The sequence below is a fragment of the Zonotrichia albicollis genome, chromosome 6 (genome assembly GCF_047830755.1).
Source record: "Zonotrichia albicollis isolate bZonAlb1 chromosome 6, bZonAlb1.hap1, whole genome shotgun sequence".
In the NCBI taxonomy this organism is placed as follows: domain Eukaryota; kingdom Metazoa; phylum Chordata; class Aves; order Passeriformes; family Passerellidae; genus Zonotrichia; species Zonotrichia albicollis.
Genome location: NC_133824.1, coordinates 46,933,128 through 46,953,004, shown reverse-complemented (window position 1 = coordinate 46,953,004; position 19,877 = coordinate 46,933,128). Strand labels below are relative to the sequence as shown.

Sequence of the window (19,877 nt, the reverse complement as noted above, 5' to 3'; positions counted from 1 at the left end):
ACACACAGCCGAGAACTCGAGAGAGCTCCGCCTCCCCCTCTTACACCCCTTGTTTTTCGGTGGTGCTTGATCCAAGATAACGCAGGTGGGTCCCCACAAAATCAAGTGGGTTCTGTGCCCCCCCGGAATGTGGCATCACCGCGGGGCAGAACTGGCGGCGGAGACGCGGCGCTGTCGGCGGCAGCGCAGGTGTCGGGAGGAGCGTGCGGTCGCTGGCGAGGCCGGGAGCCGCCGGGGGGTGACCGCCTCCTTCCTGCCCTGGGGCGAGGCGAGCGCGGGGCCGCAGCTGCGGCAGCACCGCCATGTGGCAGCGCCGCCGCGAGGGACCGGGCAGCTGGCAGCCCCGCCGAGAGCCGGGGGCTGCTGCCACCCCCCCCGGGGGCTCCGAGCAGCCGGGAGGGGAGCGCCCCGAGCGTGGGCCTTTGAGCTTTGCAGGTGCCTTGCCTAGAAGTGGCTCTGTGGATGCTGTCGGTAGGATGTGGGCTGGAGCCCATGCTCCCCATCAGGGGGGCTCTGGGCAGGCTGCAGCAGCAGCAGCAGCGTTGGAGCCCCGGGGGATGCGGGAGGGGCCCCGCAGGGCAGGTGCTGTGGGGGGGCTGTCTCCCCCCGGGGACATCCGGGTGGCAGCCCACTGTGGCGAGGTGTGTGACGGCAGAGGCGCAGGCGAAGCTCATATTTGGGCACGGAGCAGGTTATTGGAGGCCGCGGCCCCGCGGCCGGGAGATGGGGCGGCTGATAAAGGCTGCTGCCCCCGGTGCTGCTGCTGCAGCGTGCATTGGCTCGGGCGCTGGCAGAGGTGCCCTGGCCGCGCTGGCTGGGGCCGCTGGCCATGGGGCCGCTGCTGGCTCTGGGGCTGCTCGCGTGCGTGCGGCTGTGCGAGGGTGAGTGTCGGGCGGGCGGCAGCGGGGCCCGCGGCGGCGGCGGGCCCGGCTCAGCAGCCTCCGTGCCGCAGGCTCCGGGGAGCTGCGTCTGGTGGGCGGCGGCGGGCGCTGTGCCGGGCGCGTGGAGGTGAAGCACGGCGGTGAGTGGGGCTCCGTGTGCGCCTTCGACTTCGACTGGGAGGCTCGCTGGGCCGTGGTGGTGTGCCGGCAGCTGGGCTGCGGCCGGGTGGCCAGGGCGTCCCTGCACGCCCCGTTCGGGCCGGGCAGCGGGCGGATATGGCTGCAGCCCTTCTTCTGCAACGGCACCGAGGTTGAGCTGAAGAGCTGTTCACACTTCGGATGGGGACGGCATTTCTGCGGCCACGAGTGGGATGTGGGGGTGACCTGCACAGGTGAGGGGACACGCTGGCCGTGCTGGCACAGCCGCCTTGCGCTGGGGCACCGCGGGCTGGTGTGAGCCGTGCCGGTGCCCCTGTGCAGATGCCGTGGAGCTGAGGCTGGCGGGCGGCAGCAGTCCCTGTGCCGGGAGGGTGGAGGTGAAGCTGCAGGGCCACTGGGGCACGGTGGGAGACGACAGCTGGGACATGGAGGACGCCGAGGTGGTTTGCCAGCAGCTGGGCTGTGGTTCGGCTTCTGGCGCCTTCTCTGCCCGTGACCGCTTTGGCGTCGGGGACGGGCTGGTCAGCCTGGCCCTGGTGGACTGCAGAGGGGACGAGGCCACGCTCTGGGACTGCGAGATCCGTGGCTGGGGACCCTATAACAGCAGCATCCATGGATTGGACACTGCCGTTGTCTGCCAAGGTAGGAGTTGGGCGTGGGGACTTGAGGCTGTTCATGCACATCCCTTTGTCACTGGCCCTGCACTGCTCCCACAGGCTTTTCCCGGCTGGTTGGTGGCGATGGATCCTGTGCCGGGCGGCTGGAGGTGCGTCAGGGCCGTGCCTGGGTCGGTGTGTGTGAGGATCGTGTGGACATGAAGGTGGCCCAGGTGGTGTGCAGGGAGCTGGGCTGCGGTGAGGTGATCGCCATCGCCGGCAGTGGCCGTTTTGGGGCAGTGTCGGGATCGCTCTGGGACGGGGGTTTCCAGTGCAAGGGCACCGAGCCCCGCCTCAGCGCCTGTGCCCGGCGTCCGGCCCAGAGCCAGAGCTGCAGCGGCCCTGGCAGCGTCATCTGCTCCTGTAAGTGTCGGGGACAGCGGGGGCAGTTGGGGTCCCGGCACCACCAGTGCTCACAAGGCTGTTCCTGTGGCAGCCTACACGGGCTTCCGGCTGGGGAACGGCAGCTCGGGATGCTCCGGGCGAGTGGAGGTGGCAGCGAGGGGGACGTGGGGCTCCGTGTGCGCCAGCGAGTGGGACCTGGCCGATGCGCACGTCCTGTGCCGCCACCTGGGCTGCGGCCGCGCCCTCAGCGTGCTGCCGGGAGGCTCCTTCGGCAGCGGGGAGGGGCCGCTGCGGCCGGACGCCTTCGGCTGCAGCGGGAGCGAGCGGCACCCGGGCCAGTGCCCCGTGGCCGTGCTGGGGAAGCCGCCCTGTGCCCCCGGGAACGCCGCCGCCGTCAACTGCTCAGGTGGGTACGGGTGCTCTGTGTGGAGCCTTAAGGCCTTTTGGGATCCTCCCAAAAGTGGAGATGGTTTGCGATGATGCACGCTTATTTTTTTATGAAGTTCTCAGTGCGGCCATTTTACAGGCGCTGTTGAGTCCCTGCGGCTGGTGAAGGGTGAGACCCGGTGCGAGGGCTTTCTGGAGTCGGAGACAAGCTCCGGGGCCTGGCGCCGTGTGCCAGGAGAGCTTTCGCTGCTACGGAATTTGAGCAACGTGTGTTGGAATCTGGGCTGTGGAGGACTGGAGAAAAGTCAGGGTGTCCCTGGGAAGTCCTTCCTAGCGAATATCAACTCGGGAGAGAGAAAAATCTTGCAAACGGTGATCAATGACATTAAGCAGATGACCACTGATCTGTCTACTCGGACCATACGTGAGGATTATTTTTACAGTGATTACAGGGGCATGACCACTGCACCAGCTGACATCCCTCATGGGACCTACCTTGTCTGCTCAGGTGGGTGTCCTGAGAGGGCTGGCGGTGCCGGTGCCCCAAGCAGCCACCCCAGCCCACTCCTTCCGTGCCCACAGGCAGCCTGCAGGTGAGGTTGGTGGGGAGCTCTGGGCGCTGTGCCGGGCGTGTGGAGGTCTATTCCGGTGGCAGCTGGAGCTGGGTGTGCCAGGAAGGCTGGGAGCTGCAGGACGCGGCCGTTGTGTGCCGGGAGCTGGGCTGTGGCACGGCGCTGCAGGCCCCGGGCTGGGCGCGCTTGGGTGCCGGCCCGGGGCCGCTGTGGCCGTACAGCCCCGACTGCTCCGGCTCCGAGGAGTCTCTGTGGGAGTGCGGGCGCACGGAACGGCGCGAGTGCGGGCGCGGCGGCGGGGCAGGGGCCGTGTGCTCAGGTCAGTGCGGGGCAGTCCCGGATCGGGGCCCGGCAGAGGCGCCGGGGGGTTCCTGGCCGTGCCGTGACCCCGCTGCCCCCCTTGCAGAGCAGCTCTCCGTGCGGCTGGCAGGGGGCCCTGGGCGCTGCCGGGGCTTCCTGGAGATCTCCTACAACGGCACCTGGGGCCGCGTGTGCGCCAACGGTACCAGCGATGGCACCGCCGGCACCGTCTGCCGCCAGCTGGGCTGTGGACACCGGGGCTGGCTCAGAGCTGTCTCCGCCCAGGAGCCGAGCGAGGCCTGGCTGGCCTGGGTGGGCTGTGAGGACGGGGCCCGCTTGCTCTGGCAGTGCCCCTCGGCACTCTGGCACCTGCAGAGCTGTGGCACCGACGAGCACGCCCATGTGGAGTGTGAGGAGCACAGTGATGGCACCACTGAGGGACACACTACCCCATATCCGGAGGGTGCCACCAGCACAGGTAGCTCTGCCCGTGCCTGCATCCCCCAGAGCAGGCTGGCTGAACTCCCCCTGGCCTCACTGCCTGCCTGTGTCCCCACAGGTGTCCCCAGAAGGCGGCCCCGGGCAGTGACCGTGGGGTCTGTGCCCGTGCCCACTGTGCTGTGCGTGGTGCTGGGGACGCTGCTGTGCCTGTCCCTGGGTGCCCTGGCCCTGCTGCTGTGCCGTGCCCGTGCCCGGCGCCGAGGTGGGTCCCGGTGGGTGGGGACAGATCCCGTTTGGGGGATCCAGGGACCCCAGCCCTGCAGAACAGCTCAGAACGGGGCCAGGGGTGATCCCGGTGCCCTCAGAGTGCCCAGGGCCCCAGGTAAGTGCTGCATCTCCTTGCAGGCCCTGGCAGAGCTGCAGATGCCCTCTCCAATGCTGTCTACGAGGAGCTGGATTACAAAGCCATGCCCGAGTACCAGGAGGTGCCCACTCCCCCAGGTGGGTGCAGCCCTTGTGCCCCAGCTGTGCCTGCAGTGAAGGCTCTGCCTGAGAGCCCCAGGGCAGCTGTGGCTCCTGGTGGCCCAGCAGGGGCTCCTGGCCATGGGCTGTGGGTGTCCCTGGGTCCCAGAGCAGCCCCGCTGTGTGGTGTGAGGTTCTGTCACCGTCGGTGCCGCTTGAGGCCACCCCCAAGTCCCTGTTTATGCCCTGCAGGTTCCCTGTTGGAGGGATGGGTGAAGAAGATGCCGTATGACACTGGGGACAGCGTGGAGGGGAGTGACACCGAGGCAGCCCCAGGTATGGCCACAGGGCAGGAGCCCAGCAGGGAGATCTGGGGACAGGGACTCACCTGTGCTGGTGGGGACTGAGGGGACACTTCCCCCTCTTGTTAGTGTGCACTGAAACATCACCTGTCCCTGTGGGACCCAAGTGCCTCCAGCTCCTGCTAAAATGGAAAGGCTGGAGGGAGTGGCCCAGCCTGAGCCCTGCCAGGGCCGCTGGTCACTGCCATGGACCCCTGTGCTTTTCCCAGATCCCCCTGCCCGGCCCGAGCAAGGACCCCCGGATGGCTACGACGATGTCCTGGATGTGGCCCAGGAGCCCCCCGCTGCCAGCACTGGGGACATCTCTGAGGGAGTGTCACGGCAGAGGTGGATCTGTGTGCTGCCCACAGGTGAGAGGGCTCCCAGCTGCCCTGTCCCCTGTGCAGAGCCACTCCATGGCAGGCTTTGGCTGTGGGGGCGGGCAGGGCCCCAGCAGCAGATCCATGGCTGCTGTGGCCAGAGCCCAGGTGGGGTCTGTCAGGGGGACACGGAGCTGCCTGCCCCCTCAGGCACCTTTCTGTGCTGTCCCCAAGGTGGCATCTACTCCCCTCCAGGTCCCCCAGGAGCCACCAGGGAGCCCTCGGAACAGCCCCCTGGACACATGGACTATGATGATGTTGGCAGCAGCGCCCTGGGGACGTTGCCATGAACACGTCCTGGCCATGCCACAGCCCTGGGGACACGTGTGTGGCTGTGTGGTGGGGCCCTGTCCCCAGGGAAGGCTGGCCCTGCCCACAGAGGTCAGCCCTCGCTGTCCAGCGCTGCAGGAAAAGAGCTCCTGTGCAGGGATTATCTTTGATTTCAGTGTGATTTTCCCTTTTATCCTATTAAAACCCAAACTGGTCAGAGAGTCATTCCCAGACCAGGAACCTCATTTTGGCATGGGTACCTCTATAAAGGGTGTATCAACCATTCATTGGGGATTCAGGGTAGGAACGGGAACCACAGAGACATCCCTGGGAATGGTGGGCTGAGGGTGAATAGCCCAGGAGATTTGTGGGATTGCCGGGTCTTTATTTGTCACTGCCAAATGCATGCAACTGCTGGCAGCAACAACGAGGACAAAAGGGAGGGGACAGGACCCAGATCCTGCCCCGCAGATGCAGCAGGATCTCCTCCCTCTGCCCCGAGGGTGGGGCACATTCAGCCCACTCTCAGCACAGAGAGCCGGGCCAGGAGTGGCTCTGGTTGTTGGAAGGATGTTCCTAAAGGATGGGAGGTCTCCTGAAGGAGGGCAGCGCCTTCCTGCCCCCCGGCAGCACCCCGCGGTGGCAGGGCAGCCGGGCCATGGCCCCGGCCTGCGGCACGTCGTGCTCCAGGAGGTTCCCGATGTTCAGGCCGGGCTGCAGGGCCCGGAGGGCGTCCAGTTCCTGCAGCAGGGCCTGGCTGAATCCGTCCGTGCTCAGCCTGGGCGCGGAGGAGGCAGGAGCAGAGGAGAAGGTGTTGGAGCTTGTGGGGAGGGAGGTGCTGCAGCGGCCGCGGTGCCGGTGCGGCCCTGCCTGTCCCGCGGCCTCCGCTGCCCGGCTCGGGCATTCCGGGCATGGAAGGGGCCGGGACAGGGCCCTGACTCACCCCAGGCTCCTCAGCGGGCAGGCGGGATGCCGGAGCTGCTGGCAGAGCTGCAGGACGCCCTGGGCTCGCAGCTCGATGTCGCTCAGGTCCAGGCAGCTGAGACGGGGCCCCTGCAGCAGCCGCGCAGCCAGGGCCGGGCAGGAGGTGCCCGCCAGCCGGCAGCTGCCCAGCCTGTGGGAGCGAGGGAAACAGGGAAGGAGGGCTTTGGCCTCTGCTCGCTGAGCTGCTCCAGGTGGGAAGGGCGGAGCAGTGGCTGAGGTGCTCAGCAGCAGCAGGAGCAGCATCAGGGGCTGCTGAGGCGGCAATCCCGCAGCCCAATGAGAAGCGTCGGTAAGAGCCCTCAGAGTCTCCTCAGGGCCCCGAGATGTGTCCGTGCCCTCGGAGATCTCCTGTTCCGCTGTGGCCGGGCCAGCAGGCAGCCACCCACGCAGGCAGTGCCCTCCTGTGCGGGTGGCCCGGCCCAGCCGGCCCGGTGCGGGCTCCGTGCGGTGCGTGCGTGTGTGAGCGGAGCAGGCCCGGACAGGGCCCGGTGCCGCAGGGCCCGGTGCCGCAGGGCCCGGCAGCGCGGGGGGATGGGGCAGGGCAGCTCCTGCCGCCGCCGCACTGCGAGGGACCGGGACGTGGTGCCGGGCAGCAATGGCTGCGCTGCCGGTGCGTGGGCAGCAGCTGCAGTTCCAGCGGCTCCGTTTGCTCTGCGCGGGAGCCCGGGACGAGACTGCGGGAGGTGCCGATCGTTCGCATAACAAAGGGTGGGGGAGAGCGAGATCCCGGCCAGGTGAGGGACACTGAGAGAGACAGCGGGAGAGGAAGATCGGGAGGAAGAGACAATTTAGAGTGGACTTTTTGCGCTTGGAATGTGAAAGGCTCAAAGCCCTCTTCCTTTGCCTGGGCCAATCCTGGCAGGCAGCAGCTGGGGCTGTTTCTGTGTTCCTGAGGCAGCGGCACTCGGATTTAGAGAGGGAGCCACCCGCGGATGTGCCATGGGAAAGCTGGAGTGGAACTGGTGAGGAAATGTGGGTTCTGAGTGTGTGGCCGTGGGTGTTTGGGGAACTTCTGGGGCCAGCGGGGATCAGTGGAGCCGCAGCTGTGAATGGGTGTCAGAGCCATCGGCGCAAGCGGATCGCTGCGTAGGGAACGCGCTGCCGGAGAGTCCTGTGAAGGGTGAGCCCGGGGCGTTTCCCGCCGTGCGCGGCTGGCGGGCTGCAGGGGCCCGGGGCGGCGGGGCCGGGGCGGCGGAGACGCGGCGCTGTCGGCGGCAGCGCAGGTGTCGGGAGGAGCGTGCGGTCGCTGGCGAGGCCGGGAGCCGCCGGGGGGTGACCGCCTCCTTCCTGCCCTGGGGCGAGGCGAGCGCGGGGCCGCAGCTGCGGCAGCAGCGCCATGTGGCAGCGCCGCCGCGAGGGACCGGGCAGCTGGCAGCCCCGCCGAGAGCCGGGGGCTGCTGCCACCCCCCCGGGGGCTCCGAGCAGCCGGGAGGGGAGCGCCCCGAGCGTGGGCCTTTGAGCTTTGCAGGTGCCTTGCCTAGAAGTGGCTCTGTGGATGCTGTCGGTAGGATGTGGGCTGGAGCCCGTGCTCCCCATCAGGGGGGCTCTGGGCAGGCTGCAGCAGCAGCAGCAGCAGCGTTGGAGCCCCGGGGGATGCGGGAGGGGCCCGAGCAGGGCAGGTGCTGATGGGGGGGCTGTCTCCCCCCGGGGACATCCGGGTGGCAGCCCACTGTGGCGAGGTGTGTGACGGCAGAGGCGCAGGCGAAGCTCATATTTGGGCACGGAGCAGGTTATTGGAGGCCACGGCCCCGCGGCCGGGAGATGGGGCGGCTGATAAAGGCTGCTGCCCCCGGTGCTGCTGCTGCAGCGTGCATTGGCTCGGGCGCTGGCAGAGGTGCCCTGGCCGCGCTGGCTGGGGCCGCTGGCCATGGGGCCGCTGCTGGCTCTGGGGCTGCTCGTGTGGGTGCGGCTGTGCGAGGGTGAGTGTCGGGCGGGCGGCAGCGGGGCCCGCGGCGGCGGCGGGCCCGGCTCAGCAGCCTCCGTGCCGCAGGCTCCGGGGAGCTGCGTCTGGTGGGCGGCGGCGGGCGCTGTGCCGGGCGCGTGGAGGTGAAGCACGGCGGTGAGTGGGGCTCCGTGTGCGCCTTCGACTTCGACTGGGAGGCTCGCTGGGCCGTGGTGGTGTGCCGGCAGCTGGGCTGCGGCCGGGTGGCCAGGGCGTCCCTGCACGCCCCGTTCGGGCCGGGCAGTGGGCAGATCTGGCTGCAACCCTTCTTCTGCCGTGGCACCGAGGATGCGCTGGAGCAGTGTCCTAACTTCGGATGGGGACGGCATTTCTGCGGCCACGAGTGGGATGTGGGGGTGACCTGCACAGGTGAGGGGACACGCTGGCCGTGCTGGCACAGCCGCCTTGCGCTGGGGCACCGCGGGCTGGTGTGAGCCGTGCCGGTGCCCCTGTGCAGATGCCGTGGAGCTGAGGCTGGCGGGCGGCGGCAGTCCCTGTGCCGGGAGGGTGGAGGTGAAGCTGCAGGGCCACTGGGGCACGGTGGGAGACGACAGCTGGGACATGGAGGACGCCGAGGTGGTTTGCCAGCAGCTGGGCTGTGGCTCGGCTTCCGCTGCCTACTACACCCACGAGCGCTTTGGCGTCGGGGACGGGCTGGTCAGCCTGGCCCTGGTGGACTGCAGAGGGGACGAGGCCACGCTCTGGGACTGCGAGATCCGTGGCTGGGGACCCTATAATAGCAGTATCAATGTCTCGGACGTTGGCGTTGTCTGCCAAGGTAGGAGTTGGGCGTGGGGGCTTGAGGCTGTTCATGCACATCCCTTTGTCACTGGCCCTGCACTGCTCCCACAGGCTTTTCCCGGCTGGTTGGTGGCGATGGATCCTGTGCCGGGCGGCTGGAGGTGCGTCAGGGCCGTGCCTGGGTCGGTGTGTGTGAGGATCGTGTGGACATGAAGGTGGCCCAGGTGGTGTGCAGGGAGCTGGGCTGCGGTGAGGTGATCGCCATCGCCGGCAGTGGCTGTTTAGGGACAGTGTTGGGCTCGCTCTGGGACGGGGGCTTCCAGTGCAATGGCACCGAGCCCCGCCTCAGCGCCTGTGCCCGGCGTCCGGCCCAGAGCCAGGGCTGCAGCGGCCCTGGCAGCGTCATCTGCTCCTGTAAGTGGCGGGGACAGCGGGGGCAGTTGGGGTCCCGGCGCCACCAGTGCTCACAAGGCTGTTCCTGTGGCAGCCTACACGGGCTTCCGGCTGGGGAACGGCAGCTCGGGATGCTCCGGGCGAGTGGAGGTGGCAGCGAGGGGGACGTGGGGCTCCGTGTGCGCCAGCGAGTGGGACCTGGCCGATGCGCACGTCCTGTGCCGCCACCTGGGCTGCGGCCGCGCCCTCAGCGTGCTGCCGGGAGGCTCCTTCGGCAGCGGGGAGGGGCCGCTGCGGCCGGACGCCTTCGGCTGCAGCGGGAGCGAGCGGCACCCGGGCCAGTGCCCCGTGGCCGTGCTGGGGAAGCCGCCCTGTGCCCCCGGGAACGCCGCCGCCGTCAACTGCTCAGGTGGGTACGGGTGCTCTGTGTGGAGCCTTAAGGCCTTTTGGGATCCTCCCAAAAGTGGAGATGGTTTGCGATGATGCACGCTTATTTTTTTATGAAGTTCTCAGTGCGGCCATTTTACAGGCGCTGTTGAGTCCCTGCGGCTGGTGAAGGGTGAGACCCGGTGCGAAGGCTTTCTGGAGTCGGAGACAAGCTCCGGGGCCTGGCGCCGTGTGCCAGGAGAGGTTTTGCTCATACGGAATTTGAGCAACGTGTGCTGGAAGATGGGCTGTGGAGGACTGGAGAAGAGTAGAGCTTTCCGTGGAACATCCGAACTGTGGCAAATCAGCAGTGAGGACGGGCAGATCTTGACAACGGTGATCAATGACATTAAGCAGATGACCACTGATCTGCCCAGTAGGATTGTAGATGACGATTATTATGATTATATGACCACTTCAACAGCTGACGACCGTCATGGGACCTGCCTTGTCTGCTCAGGTGAGATTCCCGAAAGTGCTGGCGGTGCCGGTGCCCCAAGAAGCCACCCCAGCCCACTCCTTTCGTGCCCACAGGCAGCCTGCGGGTGAGGCTGGTGGGGAGCTCTGGGCGCTGTGCCGGGCGTGTGGAGGTCTATTCCGGTGGCAGCTGGAGCTGGGTGTGCCAGGAAGGCTGGGAGCTGCAGGACGCGGCCGTTGTGTGCCGGGAGCTGGGCTGTGGCACGGCGCTGCAGGCCCCGGGCTGGGCGCGCTTGGGTGCCGGCCCGGGGCCGCTGTGGCCGTACAGCCCCGACTGCTCCGGCTCCGAGGAGTCTCTGTGGGAGTGCGGGCGCACGGAACGGCGCGAGTGCGGGCGCGGCGGCGGGGCAGGGGCCGTGTGCTCAGGTCAGTGCGGGGCAGCCCCGGATCGGGGCCCGGCAGAGGCGCCGGGGGGTTCCTGGCCGTGCCGTGACCCCGCTGCCTCCCTTGCAGAGCAGCTCTCCGTGCGGCTGGCAGGGGGCCCTGGGCGCTGCCGGGGCTTCCTGGAGGTCTCCTACAACGGCACCTGGGGCCGCGTTTGCGCCAACGGCACCAGCGATGGCACCGCCGGCACCGTCTGCCGCCAGCTGGGCTGTGGACACCGGGGCTGGCTCAGAGCTGTCTCCGCCCAGGAGCCGAGCGAGGCCTGGCTGGCCTGGGTGGGCTGTGAGGACGGGGCCCGCTCGCTCTGGCAGTGCCCCTCGGCACCCTGGCACCTGCAGAGTTGTGGCACGGACGAGCACGCCCATGTGGAGTGTGAGGAGCACAGTGATGGCACCACTGAGGGACACACTACCCCATATCCGGAGGGTGCCACCAGCACAGGTAGCTCTGCCCGTGCCTGCATCCCCCAGAGCAGGCTGGCTGAACTCCCCCTGGCCTCACTGCCTGCCTGTGTCCCCACAGGTGTCCCCAGAAGGCGGCCCCGGGCAGTGACCGTGGGGTCTGTGCCCGTGCCCACTGTGCTGTGCGTGGTGCTGGGGACGCTGCTGTGCCTGTCCCTGGGTGCCCTGGCCCTGCTGCTGTGCCGTGCCCGTGCCCGGCGCCGAGGTGGGTCCCGGTGGGTGGGGACAGATCTCGTTTGGGGGATCCAGGGACCCCAGCCCTGCAGAACAGCTCAGAAGGGGGCCAGGGGTGATCCCGGTGCCCCCAGAGTGCCCAGGGCCCCAGGTAAGTGCTGCCTCTTTTTGCAGGCCCTGGCAGAGCTGCAGATGCCCTCTCCAATGCTGTCTACGAGGAGCTGGATTACAAAGCCATGCCCGAGTACCAGGAGGTGCCCACTCCCCCAGGTGGGTGCAGCCCTTGTGCCCCAGCTGTGCCTGCAGTGAAGGCTCTGCCTGAGAGCCCCAGGGCAGCTGTGGCTCCTGGTGGCCCAGCAGGGGCTCCTGGCCATGGCCTGTGGGTGTCCCTGGGTCCCAGAGCAGCCCCGCTCTGCGGTGTGAGGTTCTGTCACCGTCGGTGCCGCTTGAGGTCACCCCCAAGTCCCTGTTTATGCCCTGCAGGTTCCCTGTTGGAGGGATGGGTGAAGAAGATGCCGTATGACACCGGGGACAGCGTGGAGGGGAGTGACACCGAGGCAGTCCCAGGTAGGGCCACAGGGCAGGAGGCCAGCAGGGACAGCTGGGAACAGGGACACACCCACGCTGGGGAGGCCTGAGGACACAAATCTCCTCTCTTACTCATATGCACTGAAAAATTTTCTGTCCCTGTGGGACACAAGGGCCTCCAGCTCGTGCCGAAATGGAAAGGCTGGAGGGGGTGGCCCAGCCTGAGCCCTGCCAGGGCCGCTGGTCACTGCCATGGACCCCTGTGCTTTTCCCAGATCCCCCTGCCCGGCCCGAGCAAGGACCCCCGGATGGCTACGACGATGTCCTGGATGTGGCCCAGGAGCCCCCCACTGCCAGCACTGGGGACATCTCCGAGGGAGTGGCACGGCAGAGGTGGATCTATGTGCTGCCCACAGGTGAGAGGGCTCCCAGCTGCCCTGTCCCCTGTGCAGAGCCACTCCATGGCAGGCTTTGGCTGTGGGGGCGGGCAGGGCCCCAGCAGCAGATCCATGGCTGCTGTGGCCAGAGCCCAGGTGGGGTCTGTCAGGGGGACACGGAGCTGCCTGCCCCCTCAGGCACCTTTCTGTGCTGTCCCCAAGGTGGCATCTACTCCCCTCCAGGTCCCCCAGGAGCCACCAGGGAGCCCTCGGAACAGCCCCCTGGACACATGGACTATGATGATGTTGGCAGCAGCGCCCTGGGGACGTTGCCATGAACACGTCCTGGCCATGCCACAGCCCTGGGGACACGTGTGTGGCTGTGTGGTGGGGCCCTGTCCCCAGGGAAGGCTGGCCCTGCCCACAGAGGTCAGCCCTCGCTGTCCAGCGCTGCAGGAAAAGAGCTCCTGTGCAGGGATTATCTTTGATTTCAGTGTGATTTTCCCTTTTTTCCTATTAAAACCCAAACTGGTCAGAGAGTCATTCCCAGACCAGGAACCTCATTTTGGCATGGGTACCTCTATAAAGGGTGTATCAACCATTCATTGGGGATTCAGGGTAGGAACGGGAACCACAGAGACATCCCTGGGAATGGTGGGCTGAGGGTGAATAGCCCAGGAGATTTGTGGGATTGCCGGGTCTTTATTTGTCACTGCCAAATGCATGCAACTGCTGGCAGCAACAACGAGGACAAAAGGGAGGGGACAGGACCCAGATCCTGCCCCGCAGATGCAGCAGGATCTCCTCCCTCTGCCCCGAGGGTGGGGCACATTCAGCCCACTCTCAGCACAGAGAGCCGGGCCAGGAGTGGCTCTGGTTGTTGGAAGGATGTTCCTAAAGGATGGGAGGTCTCCTGAAGGAGGGCAGCGCCTTCCTGCCCCCCGGCAGCACCCCGCGGTGGCAGGGCAGCCGGGCCATGGCCCCGGCCTGCGGCACGTCGTGCTCCAGGAGGTTCCCGATGTTCAGGCCGGGCTGCAGGGCCCGGAGGGCGTCCAGTTCCTGCAGCAGGGCCTGGCTGAATCCGTCCGTGCTCAGCCTGGGCGCGGAGGAGGCAGGAGCAGAGGAGAAGGTGTTGGAGCTTGTGGGGAGGGAGGTGCTGCAGCGGCCGCGGTGCCGGTGCGGCCCTGCCTGTCCCGCGGCCTCCGCTGCCCGGCTCGGGCATTCCGGGCATGGAAGGGGCCGGGACAGGGCCCTGACTCACCCCAGGCTCCTCAGCGGGCAGGCGGGATGCCGGAGCTGCTGGCAGAGCTGCAGGACGCCCTGGGCTCGCAGCTCGATGTCGCTCAGGTCCAGGCAGCTGAGACGGGGCCCCTGCAGCAGCCGCGCAGCCAGGGCCGGGCAGGAGGTGCCCGCCAGCCGGCAGCTGCCCAGCCTGTGGGAGCGAGGGAAACAGGGAAGGAGGGCTTTGGCCTCTGCTCGCTGAGCTGCTCCAGGTGGGAAGGGCGGAGCAGTGGCTGAGGTGCTCAGCAGCAGCAGGAGCAGCATCAGGGGCTGCTGAGGCGGCAATCCCGCAGCCCAATGAGAAGCGTCGGTAAGAGCCCTCAGAGTCTCCTCAGGGCCCCGAGATGTGTCCGTGCCCTCGGAGATCTCCTGTTCCGCTGTGGCCGGGCCAGCAGGCAGCCACCCACGCAGGCAGTGCCCTCCTGTGCGGGTGGCCCGGCCCAGCCGGCCCGGTGCGGGCTCCGTGCGGTGCGTGCGTGTGTGAGCGGAGCAGGCCCGGACAGGGCCCGGTGCCGCAGGGCCCGGTGCCGCAGGGCCCGGCAGCGCGGGGGGATGGGGCAGGGCAGCTCCTGCCGCCGCCGCACTGCGAGGGACCGGGACGTGGTGCCGGGCAGCAATGGCTGCGCTGCCGGTGCGTGGGCAGCAGCTGCAGTTCCAGCGGCTCCGTTTGCTCTGCGCGGGAGCCCGGGACGAGACTGCGGGAGGTGCCGATCGTTCGCATAACAAAGGGTGGGGGAGAGCGAGATCCCGGCCAGGTGAGGGACACTGAGAGAGACAGCGGGAGAGGAAGATCGGGAGGAAGAGACAATTTAGAGTGGACTTTTTGCGCTTGGAATGTGAAAGGCTCAAAGCCCTCTTCCTTTGCCTGGGCCAATCCTGGCAGGCAGCAGCTGGGGCTGTTTCTGTGTTCCTGAGGCAGCGGCACTCGGATTTAGAGAGGGAGCCACCCGCGGATGTGCCATGGGAAAGCTGGAGTGGAACTGGTGAGGAAATGTGGGTTCTGAGTGTGTGGCCGTGGGTGTTTGGGGAACTTCTGGGGCCAGCGGGGATCAGTGGAGCCGCAGCTGTGAATGGGTGTCAGAGCCATCGGCGCAAGCGGATCGCTGCGTAGGGAACGCGCTGCCGGAGAGTCCTGTGAAGGGTGAGCCCGGGGCGTTTCCCGCCGTGCGCGGCTGGCGGGCTGCAGGGGCCCGGGGCGGCGGGGCCGGGGCGGCGGAGACGCGGCGCTGTCGGCGGCAGCGCAGGTGTCGGGAGGAGCGTGCGGTCGCTGGCGAGGCCGGGAGCCGCCGGGGGGTGACCGCCTCCTTCCTGCCCTGGGGCGAGGCGAGCGCGGGGCCGCAGCTGCGGCAGCAGCGCCATGTGGCAGCGCCGCCGCGAGGGACCGGGCAGCTGGCAGCCCCGCCGAGAGCCGGGGGCTGCTGCCACCCCCCCGGGGGCTCCGAGCAGCCGGGAGGGGAGCGCCCCGAGCGTGGGCCTTTGAGCTTTGCAGGTGCCTTGCCTAGAAGTGGCTCTGTGGATGCTGTCGGTAGGATGTGGGCTGGAGCCCGTGCTCCCCATCAGGGGGGCTCTGGGCAGGCTGCAGCAGCAGCAGCAGCAGCGTTGGAGCCCCGGGGGATGCGGGAGGGGCCCGAGCAGGGCAGGTGCTGATGGGGGGGCTGTCTCCCCCCGGGGACATCCGGGTGGCAGCCCACTGTGGCGAGGTGTGTGACGGCAGAGGCGCAGGCGAAGCTCATATTTGGGCACGGAGCAGGTTATTGGAGGCCACGGCCCCGCGGCCGGGAGATGGGGCGGCTGATAAAGGCTGCTGCCCCCGGTGCTGCTGCTGCAGCGTGCATTGGCTCGGGCGCTGGCAGAGGTGCCCTGGCCGCGCTGGCTGGGGCCGCTGGCCATGGGGCCGCTGCTGGCTCTGGGGCTGCTCGTGTGGGTGCGGCTGTGCGAGGGTGAGTGTCGGGCGGGCGGCAGCGGGGCCCGCGGCGGCGGCGGGCCCGGCTCAGCAGCCTCCGTGCCGCAGGCTCCGGGGAGCTGCGTCTGGTGGGCGGCGGCGGGCGCTGTGCCGGGCGCGTGGAGGTGAAGCACGGCGGTGAGTGGGGCTCCGTGTGCGCCTTCGACTTCGACTGGGAGGCTCGCTGGGCCGTGGTGGTGTGCCGGCAGCTGGGCTGCGGCCGGGTGGCCAGGGCGTCCCTGCACGCCCCGTTCGGGCCGGGCAGTGGGCAGATCTGGCTGCAACCCTTCTTCTGCCGTGGCACCGAGGATGCGCTGGAGCAGTGTCCTAACTTCGGATGGGGACGGCATTTCTGCGGCCACGAGTGGGATGTGGGGGTGACCTGCACAGGTGAGGGGACACGCTGGCCGTGCTGGCACAGCCGCCTTGCGCTGGGGCACCGCGGGCTGGTGTGAGCCGTGCCGGTGCCCCTGTGCAGATGCCGTGGAGCTGAGGCTGGCGGGCGGCGGCAGTCCCTGTGCCGGGAGGGTGGAGGTGAAGCTGCAGGGCCACTGGGGCACAGTGGGAGACGACAGCTGGGACATGGAGGACGCCGAGGTGGTTTGCCAGCAGCTGGGTTGTGGCTCGGCTTCTGCTGCCTACTACACCCACGAGCGCTTTGGCGTCGGGGACGGGCTGGTCAGCCTGGCCCTGGTGGACTGCAGAGGGGACGAGGCCACGCTCTGGGACTGCGAGATCCGTGGCTGGGGACCCTATAACAGCAGCATCCATGGATTGAATTCCGCCGTTGTCTGCCAAGGTAGGAGTTGGGCGTGGGGGCTTGAGGCTGTTCATGCACATCCCTTTGTCACTGGCCCTGCACTGCTCCCACAGGCTTTTCCCGGCTGGTTGGTGGCGATGGATCCTGTGCCGGGCGGCTGGAGGTGCGTCAGGGCCGTGCCTGGGTCGGTGTGTGTGAGGATCGTGTGGACATGAAGGTGGCCCAGGTGGTGTGCAGGGAGCTGGGCTGCGGTGAGGTGATCGCCATCGCCGGCAGTGGCCGTTTTGGGGCAGTGTCGGGATCGCTCTGGGACGGGGGCTTCCAGTGCAAGGGCACCGAGCCCCGCCTCAGCGCCTGTGCCCGGCGTCCGGCCCAGAGCCAGAGCTGCAGCGGCCCTGGCAGCGTCATCTGCTCCTGTAAGTGTCGGGGACAGCGGGGGCAGTTGGGGTCCCGGCACCACCAGTGCTCACAAGGATGTTCCTGTGGCAGCCTACACGGGCTTCCGGCTGGGGAACGGCAGCTCGGGATGCTCCGGGCGAGTGGAGGTGGCAGCGAGGGGGACGTGGGGCTCCGTGTGCGCCAGCGAGTGGGACCTGGCCGATGCGCACGTCCTGTGCCGCCACCTGGGCTGCGGCCGCGCCCTCAGCGTGCTGCCGGGAGGCTCCTTCGGCAGCGGGGAGGGGCCGCTGCGGCCGGACGCCTTCGGCTGCAGCGGGAGCGAGCGGCACCCGGGCCAGTGCCCCGTGGCCGTGCTGGGGAAGCCGCCCTGTGCCCCCGGGAACGCCGCCGCCGTCAACTGCTCAGGTGGGTACGGGTGCTCTGTGTGGAGCCTTAAGGGCTTTCGGGACCCTGTTAAGAATTTTGAGCAGATATTTTGGACTGAAGTGGAGTGTTGAGTCAGGTGCTACAGCCCCATGGCTCTGCTGTTGATTCTGCAGGTGTTGACTTCATCACGTCCCTGAGGCTGGTGGATGGTCAGAGCTTCTGTGATGGGCGGCTGGAGGAGAGCATAACCAGCCCAGCCTGGCGCCGTGTGCCTCTGGAGCAGTGGAAGTTATGGGATGTGTACATGGTGTGTGCGGTGCTGGGCTGTGGCCTTCCCAAGGACGTTTACACTGCCTTGGGTACGGCTCCTGTATTGAGCAGCAGCCGCAGCGAGGTGGACATCATTACTGAAGAGATGGACAGTATTTTGGGCATGGGCTCTGCACTGACCAGCAGCCCTGAGGAGATGGATAACCAGCTGGAGGAGATGGGTGATGTCTCAGGAATGGGTCCTGCGGCGAACAGCAGCCTTGAAGAGATAATTATTGTCTGCTCAGGTGGGTGTCCCGGAAGGGCTGGCAGTGCCGGTGCCCCAAGCAGCCACCCCAGCCCACTCCTTCCGTGCCCACAGGCAGCCTGCGGGTGAGGCTGGTGGGGAGCTCTGGGCGCTGTGCCGGGCGTGTGGAGGTCTATTCCGGTGGCAGCTGGAGCTGGGTGTGCCAGGAAGGCTGGGAGCTGCAGGACGCGGCCGTTGTGTGCCGGGAGCTGGGCTGTGGCACGGCGCTGCAGGCCCCGGGCTGGGCGCGCTTGGGTGCCGGCCCGGGGCCGCTGTGGCCGTACAGCCCCGACTGCTCCGGCTCCGAGGAGTCTCTGTGGGAGTGCGGGCGCACGGAACGGCGCGAGTGCGGGCGCGGCGGCGGGGCAGGGGCCGTGTGCTCAGGTCAGTGCGGGGCAGCCCCGGATCGGGGCCCGGCAGAGGCGCCGGGGGGTTCCTGGCCGTGCCGTGACCCCGCTGCCCCCCTTGCAGAGCAGCTCTCCGTGCGGCTGGCAGGGGGCCCTGGGCGCTGCCGGGGCTTCCTGGAGGTCTCCTACAACGGCACCTGGGGCCGCGTTTGCGCCAACGGCACCAGCGATGGCACCGCCGGCACCGTCTGCCGCCAGCTGGGCTGTGGACACCGGGGCTGGCTCAGAGCTGTCTCCGCCCAGGAGCCGAGCGAGGCCTGGCTGGCCTGGGTGGGCTGTGAGGACGGGGCCCGCTCGCTCTGGCAGTGCCCCTCGGCACCCTGGCACCTGCAGAGTTGTGGCACGGACGAGCACGCCCATGTGGAGTGTGAGGAGCACAGTGATGGCACCACTGAGGGACACACTACCCCATATCCGGAGGGTGCCACCAGCACAGGTAGCTCTGCCCGTGCCTGCATCCCCCAGAGCAGGCTGGCTGAACTCCCCCTGGCCTCACTGCCTGCCTGTGTCCCCACAGGTGTCCCCAGAAGGCGGCCCCGGGCAGTGACCGTGGGGTCTGTGCCCGTGCCCACTGTGCTGTGCGTGGTGCTGGGGACGCTGCTGTGCCTGTCCCTGGGTGCCCTGGCCCTGCTGCTGTGCCGTGCCCGTGCCCGGCGCCGAGGTGGGTCCCGGTGGGTGGGGACAGATCTCGTTTGGGGGATCCAGGGACCCCAGCCCTGCAGAACAGCTCAGAAGGGGGCCAGGGGTGATCCCGGTGCCCCCAGAGTGCCCAGGGCCCCAGGTAAGTGCTGCATCTCCTTGCAGACCCTGGCAGAGCTGCAGATGCCCTCTCCAACGCTGTCTACGAGGAGCTGGATTACAAAGCCATGCCCGAGTACCAGGAGGTGCCCACTCCCCCAGGTGGGTGCAGCCCTTGTGCCCCAGCTGTGCCTGCAGTGAAGGCTCTGCCTGAGAGCCCCAGGGCAGCTGTGGCTCCTGGTGGCCCAGCAGGGGCTCCTGGCCATGGCCTGTGGGTGTCCCTGGGTCCCAGAGCAGCCCCACTCTGCGGTGTGAGGTTCTGTCACTGGCGGTGCCGCTTGAGGCCACCCCCAAGTCCCTGTTTATGCCCTGCAGGTTCCCTGTTGGAGGAATGGGTGAAGAAGCTGCCGTATGACACTGGGGACAGCGTGGAGGGGAGTGACACCGAGGCAGCCCCAGGTATGGCCACAGGGCAGGAGGCCAGCAGGGAAAGCTGGGGACAGGGACACACCCACGCTGGGGAGGCCTGAGGACACAAATCTCCTCTCTTACTCATATGCACTGAAAAATTTTCTGTCCCTGTGGGACACAAGGGCCTCCAGCTCGTGCCGAAATGGAAAGGCTGGAGGGGGTGGCCCAGCCTGAGCCCTGCCAGGGCCGCTGGTCACTGCCATGGACCCCTGTGCTTTTCCCAGATCCCCCTGCCCGGCCCGAGCAAGGACCCCCGGATGGCTACGACGATGTCCTGGATGTGGCCCAGGAGCCCCCCACTGCCAGCACTGGGGACATCTCCGAGGGAGTGGCACGGCAGAGGTGGATCTATGTGCTGCCCACAGGTGAGAGGGCTCCCAGCTGCCCTGTCCCCTGTGCAGAGCCACTCCATGGCAGGCTTTGGCTGTGGGGGCGGGCAGGGCCCCAGCAGCAGATCCATGGCTGCTGTGGCCAGAGCCCAGGTGGGGTCTGTCAGGGGGACACGGAGCTGCCTGCCCCCTCAGGCACCTTTCTGTGCTGTCCCCAAGGTGGCATCTACTCCCCTCCAGGTCCCCCAGGAGCCACCAGGGAGCCCTCGGAACAGCCCCCTGGACACATGGACTATGATGATGTTGGCAGCAGCGCCCTGGGGACGTTGCCATGAACACGTCCTGGCCATGCCACAGCCCTGGGGACACGTGTGTGGCTGTGTGGTGGGGCCCTGTCCCCAGGGAAGGCTGGCCCTGCCCACAGAGGTCAGCCCTCGCTGTCCAGCGCTGCAGGAAAAGAGCTCCTGTGCAGGGATTATCTTTGATTTCAGTGTGATTTTCCCTTTTTTCCTATTAAAACCCAAACTGGTCAGAGAGTCATTCCCAG

At 68.0% G+C, this 19,877-nt stretch overlaps 2 protein-coding genes across 2 annotated transcripts; one reads left to right on the top strand and one right to left on the bottom strand.

The window, feature by feature from the left end:
• The first annotated feature begins 91 nt into the window (after positions 1 to 91).
• Positions 92 to 19,866, top strand: LOC141729278 (uncharacterized). The gene is made up of 43 exons (XM_074542187.1): positions 92 to 471; positions 953 to 1,273; positions 1,362 to 1,682; positions 1,757 to 2,059; positions 2,133 to 2,447; positions 2,568 to 2,936; positions 3,011 to 3,319; positions 3,407 to 3,778; positions 3,860 to 4,003; positions 4,147 to 4,242; positions 4,456 to 4,539; positions 4,775 to 4,915; positions 5,099 to 5,181; positions 5,825 to 6,369; positions 6,522 to 6,912; positions 7,041 to 7,140; positions 8,169 to 8,489; positions 8,578 to 8,898; positions 8,973 to 9,275; positions 9,349 to 9,663; positions 9,784 to 10,140; positions 10,215 to 10,523; positions 10,611 to 10,982; positions 11,064 to 11,207; positions 11,351 to 11,446; positions 11,660 to 11,743; positions 11,980 to 12,120; positions 12,304 to 12,386; positions 13,030 to 13,574; positions 13,727 to 14,117; positions 14,246 to 14,345; positions 15,374 to 15,694; positions 15,783 to 16,103; positions 16,178 to 16,480; positions 16,554 to 16,868; positions 17,003 to 17,386; positions 17,461 to 17,769; positions 17,857 to 18,228; positions 18,310 to 18,453; positions 18,597 to 18,692; positions 18,906 to 18,989; positions 19,226 to 19,366; positions 19,550 to 19,866. The coding sequence occupies exons 1-43, from the start codon at positions 303 to 305 to the stop codon at positions 19,663 to 19,665; spliced, it is 10,851 nt and encodes a 3,616-aa protein (XP_074398288.1). The 5' UTR covers positions 92 to 302; the 3' UTR covers positions 19,666 to 19,866.
• Positions 5,541 to 6,436, bottom strand: LOC141729392 (ribonuclease inhibitor-like). Its single transcript, XM_074543490.1, has 2 exons — positions 6,138 to 6,436; positions 5,541 to 5,972 (listed from the first exon to the last, which is right to left on the bottom strand). The coding sequence occupies exons 1-2, from the start codon at positions 6,419 to 6,421 to the stop codon at positions 5,771 to 5,773; spliced, it is 486 nt and encodes a 161-aa protein (XP_074399591.1). The 5' UTR covers positions 6,422 to 6,436; the 3' UTR covers positions 5,541 to 5,770.
• Positions 19,867 to 19,877: the final 11 nt, after the last annotated feature.